The 5624-nt window shown below is 41.5% G+C and overlaps 1 protein-coding gene across 1 annotated transcript in view; it reads right to left on the bottom strand.

The window, feature by feature from the left end:
• Positions 1-1055: 1055 nt before the first annotated feature.
• LEPROTL1 (leptin receptor overlapping transcript-like 1) overlaps positions 1056-5624 on the bottom strand; it is a 5230-nt gene continuing 661 nt past the window's right edge. The window contains exons 2-3 of the mRNA XM_008635701.2: positions 4564-4750; positions 1056-3539 (exon numbers count right to left, since the gene is read on the bottom strand). Coding sequence (XP_008633923.1) covers positions 3423-3539; positions 4564-4750 — 304 coding nt within the window. The 3' untranslated portion in view covers positions 1056-3422. The remainder of the gene's footprint in view (positions 3540-4563; positions 4751-5624) is intronic.

The raw sequence follows: 5624 nt of genomic DNA, 5'->3' as shown, positions 1-5624 counted from the left end.
CCGGCGCCGGTGCCCTTCCGGCAGCCCCGCCCCTCCCGGCACCTCCTCTCGCCCTGCCCCGAGCCGGTGATGTGTGATTGTGTCAGTGCGCTACAAGGTCTTACTCCTGCGGGCAACGCTGCGAGTATGAAGTGTAACAAGGGCAAGTGCGGGTTCTGCACCTGGGCAGTCCTGGTTGTGTGTACAGACGGGAGAACGAGAGGCTGGAGAGCAGCGCTGCAGAAAGGGCCCTGCGGGTCCTGGTCCATGGCAAGCTGAACATGAGCCAGCAGTGCCCTGGGAGGGCCAAGTGTGCCCTGGGGGGCATCAGGCACAGCATCGCCAGCCGGGCAGGGGAGGGGATTGTCCCACTCTGCTCTCCTCTGCTCTGGGGCAGCTCCCCTCCAGTGCTGGGGGCAGGTCTGGGTGCCACAGTATAAAAATACATTAAGTTGTTAGAGAGTGTCCAGAGGAGGGCCATAAGAATGGTGAAGGGCCCTGAGGGGAAGCTGTGTGAGGAGCAGCTGAGGTCACTTGGTCTGTTCAGCCTGGAGAGAGGGGAGACCTCCTTGTGGTCTTCAACATCTTCATGAGAGGAAAAGGAAGGGCAAGTACGACCTCTTCACTCTGGTGCCGTGACAGGACTCAAGGAAACAGAAAGGAGCTCAGTCAGGGAAGGTCTAGGCTACATATGAGGAAAAAGTTCTTCACTCAGAGGGTGGCTGGGCACTGGAACAGGCTCCCCAGGGAAGTGGGCACAGCACCAAGCCTGACAATTCAAGAAGCTTTGTGACAATGCTCTCAGGCACGTGGTGTGACTCAGGGTAAAGATGGCCATCACTTTGTATAACATCACCAATATATCAGGATTTGGCTTTCAAGCAGAAACTGCAGAAAAAACTGGCATGTGAGATATGACCAAAAAAGTCAGCTCAGTGCAACTTGGGACACTGGAGCCCCTCTTTATAGAGTAGTCCCAGGTAAACAACACAAATACTCACTCTGAAGGACTAGTGAGCAATCCAGTGTCATCTCTTCCACAGGAATGACAACCACATTGGAGAAAGAACAATTAATACTTTAAACAAAATACTCTTTTTATTAGAGTATTTTTGATTAAACATACAGAACTCAAGATTGCTATTTAAAATTTGTATCGCTCGAAGTTTTTCCCTCTAGAAGGATGGTAACACAATCTCAGTGCATATTATATGGAAGGATCATACCTCTCAAGTGTCTCGCTCATAAATCAGAGCAATACTGCATGTACTTGGTGTGCAAGCAAGGAGGGAGTGCTGTAATGCAATTAACAAACAAAAAATGCACCATTGATACATACACAGTCAGCTCCATGACCAGTGATCCGGAAAATAGCATCACGTGGCTTCAGGAATGAAGGAGAAAACAGTTCCTGACCATGAAAAAGAAATAGGTAACAGATTCATATTTGTACAAGTCCTAGGCATTCTTCCTTTGTAAGGACTGTAGAGGACTGCAACTTTAGCCACTGGTTTTCAAGATTTTCTGAAGCCTCCATTGTACTGGGGGCCTGGGTGCAGAAATCTTGCTGAAAAAGGGGAAGAAACACATGATCCTACAGCCCTCGTGCAGCTCCAAACACCACCATCACAGGCAGCCTGGTGAAGCACTTGTCTATGCTTGAAATACTGTCTCCTTTGGACTGGCTTCTGCACTGGAGCCTTGGTACCTGCTTGTTCCTCTGTTTCACACACAGGACATTAACAAAGCAGCGTGTGTAGGTACCTACACCCCTGCTGGTCCCCCCTGCCAGTACCGGTTCCTGGAGCACACCCCATTACTACCAGACTTTGTATATATCCATATATATTTATGAACATATATATATACACATATATATATATATATGCAAGCTTTATACTTTGTTTGCATCCACACACAACTACGACAGCTAAGACCTGCAGTTCTGTGCCTTTTCATACTGTTAAGCAAAACCTAAGCAACTGTCAGCTTTTAATTCTACATGGTTAAGTTTCATAGACTTATTTTTAAAGAACTGAAAAATAAAAAGTTTAGAAGTAAGTTTGGTCAAGGTCATCACTGCACATGGTACAGGAAAACCTGGTTAAGTGGTACTCATTAACTGTGTTGTGATGGAATGTCTAATGGCAGATTTATTCAAACAAAAAATCCGGACAATTGAGAGGTATGCAGAAAACTTGTCTTAAATACTTGAAGCTACATGTGCAATCTTACAGAACACAAGCTACAGTTACAGACATAACAGTAAATCTAATTAACCAATAGTGCATAAGAACTTAAAAACAGTCAGTGACATCAGTTCAGCCAGTGACTTCCGAAAAAGTCGTGCCTCAGCTGCATTGAGGGGGGGAAAAAAAAAACCAAAAAAAAAGGGGGGGAAAAACTCAGGCAAGTTTAACACAAAGTTTTAATCTACATTTTAAAAGCTGTTTTATTATATATTTATATATATATATGCTATGTATAAAATAAATTAAAAAGGGGGAGGAGGAAATAGCTTTGTATATGCTTCAAATTAACACAGACCAGTAGTTCCATAAATGAACATTTTACCATCTTTGTGGTAAAAAGTTGACATAAAACTTCAAAACCCTACAATACTTATAAATAGAAAGAGTTCAAAAGATACTTCTTTTAAAAAATGGAATTTAAACATCATTTTCTCTTCCCCTACAATACACTTGTTTTGTATGTCAGCATCAATACATTTACAGAGTATTTGAATGTCACATCCACAGAATCGGTAACAAAGCAGGTAAAAGAGCTAGTGGTGTTAAAATTTAGGACTCTTCTCCCAGATAACTCTACCTGCTCCTCAACCTTCTCTTGAAATGAAGGCTATCAACATTCATCACCCAGTCTGAGGTATGGGCAGAAGAAAATCTGCAACCGGTACTCTCCAACCCACCTTGCCTCTGCTAAAATATAACAACAATCTATTGATCTGGTAATTGGCAATGGTGGTGGACAATCTTTTACCTCCATTCAGCTTGTATATAATTTAATCCTGGTATTAAAAAAAAAAATTGAAACATAGTATTAATGCTTAACTTAAAAAACAAAAAGAAAACCAAAAAAAACCCACCAAAACCCCCCAACTTTAAATCTTTGAAACTATGTTTAAATGTTGTTCCTGGTTTAAAGCTTCACATAAAACATTGGACAGAAGGATAACAATTTTAAACCAAGAGAGCACCTAAAAACATACCATAGGTAAAAATGAAATCAATCATCTCTCCACTTCATAAAAACGTAGAAACCCTGTCAGCAACAGTAGTACACTCAGAACGAACAATGTCAAAAGGAGCATCTAGAATACTCAAGAGGCTTGCTACGCTACTTCTCTTTATTGCCCATTCTCTCATTTGTATGGATGGCCACTGCATGACAAGATGCCTGTGGATAGTTCTCTTATCTTCCTTTCACCACTGCTGCCAGCTGAAGTCGTCATTGCTGCCAAAGACCAAGAAAAATCCTAGGATCGTGGCAAAGATGACTGTATTCCCGGTAAGAACGAGTGCACACGCGCCCCAGTAAATCTGTGAACAGGGGGAATTCAGTTAGACACGTTTGGAGTTGAACCCTAACAAGACAAAAGGTAACATCTTATTGTCCCATTCTCAACAAAGTTCAGTAACATGTCCATGATGCAAGAGGCAATGTCTCATTACTTGTGCTTACACTGAGCAGGCTGGGTTTACCCAAAATTACTTGACAAATTCACAGCCAGCCAAGCAGCACTGCAAGTTTCTCCCAGCTGTACTCAAAGCACAGGCTAGCAGGCTCAACTGGTTTGGTATGTAGAGTAAGGCTAGACAACAGCATCAAACACATCTGCAGCCCAGCTATGCTGTAAGACTGTTTAAAACAGATATTTAAGGTCTTCAAAACCCCAGCAACAAAAAAGGAGGTGGATGTTTTCACAGGAGAGTAAGTGGATTATGCAAAGGATGTGAGGCATTCAAACTGCCCATTTGAACTCTTCTTGCCTAAAGACATTTATGAAAGTGCACCCCATGTTTTTTGACTTGGTAGTGCCTTCTGACATCCACTTTAAAAGTGAACTTTTAAAGTATTTTAGTGAAAAGCTGTATACCAGGAAGTACGTAATGAGAACCTGGAAGTTTTTAAAAATTACACCAATATCATTTACAGTCAGTACAAAAATGCATTTTTTTTGTTTGTTTGTTTATTCATGCTGCTTTAGCCCAACTATTCCACAAACTGTCTTCAAAGTACTCTTTACACTTCTATATTTGGTTACTTCCCTGTTAAGTTTTCACAGTATTTTCTGTCTCATTTTCTCTGCATTGCTTTGTTAGGCTTTATTCCATGACCACGTGAAGCAATTGGCAATCACAATGGTCTGCCATGCTCCTGTTTCTGTATTGATTTTTCTTGCCAAAAGAACTCTTATTCTGGTTCCAAAAGTATGGAATTATAAGAATTATTTAGTGCATGAAAGCTTTACCTTCAATTAAAAAACAAACAAACAAACACGAAGAACGAAGTTTTCTAGAAAAAAAAAATGAAAAAGCGATCACAGCTTGAAATATTACTAACCAGTTCTGCTCTTGCAAACACTATGGGCAGCCCAAACGCTGAGACCACAATGCCTGTTGTAAGGAATATTGCTAACTCCTTGCAGGCATTACTTGTAGCATCTGTGTCATCTACCAATCTTCTTGCTATGCAGTATGGGATAGGGGAAAGGATGTAAAAAAACAGAACAAACAGTGGCCAGTACTGGCTGAAAAAGAAAGGAGAAGAAAAGTTTTAGTTAACTGGATTTACTTCCTGCTCCTCCTAAAATCAATGCACTTTTCCCCATCCAGCATCCCCATTTAAGAAAGACAGACAAACCCAGAGAAGGCAAATCCTTTGCCTTGAAATGAGCTGACATTTATCCAACAGACTGTTTGTGAGTGGCTTCGGCTGACCTCAACGGCAGCAGAGCTCACTAACAGGATATTCATAAAGCAAGCCTAAATCTAATGCCACCTCACAAGGTGAGCTTAACTCCAAGTTTATCCTATCAGCTGTACTTAAGAATTGCAGAAATACCATCACAGGGCCCTTACATCATTTTGTCAATAAGCTTTCAGTGCACAGATGGAGCAGAGTATTGTTCCCAGCCCATACTCAGTCACTGCAGGGAACCAAGACTTTCTTTTTTTTTTTTAAATCTGAGTGCAACCGGCAGAAACCTACAAGAAGTACACCACCATATTTGGCAACACTTTGCTTTGTTGCTTGCAGCGCCCCAGACTAGATTTCTCAGGCACACAAACACAAGTGCACATTGTTTCAGTAAAACTTTACTGCATTGTTTGAAGGGAAACCGCATAAGGGTCTCCTTCCTAAGTGTTTGTGCCACTAGCAATGGTTTTGTAACAAGAGAAAGCTGGCATAAGAATTCTAGTCATATATGTAGAGAACTGCAATTCACAACCAATAACAGGATATCTAGTATTTATTCAACACTGAATAAGTAAATTTAAAATATTTTCTGTAAAATCAGCATTCACTTGCAAAGAGTCAAAGCCATAGGCCTTACTACCTTAACACCTGGTCTGCTACTGGGTATCTCCGGAAAGCTAAGAGATAGGAATCAATGTAGGGAA

The sequence above is a fragment of the Corvus brachyrhynchos genome, unplaced genomic scaffold (assembly GCF_000691975.1).
Source record: "Corvus brachyrhynchos isolate BGI_N302 unplaced genomic scaffold, ASM69197v1 scaffold175, whole genome shotgun sequence".
In the NCBI taxonomy this organism is placed as follows: Eukaryota; Metazoa; Chordata; class Aves; order Passeriformes; family Corvidae; genus Corvus; species Corvus brachyrhynchos.
This window is presented reverse-complemented; position numbering and strand designations above follow the sequence as displayed.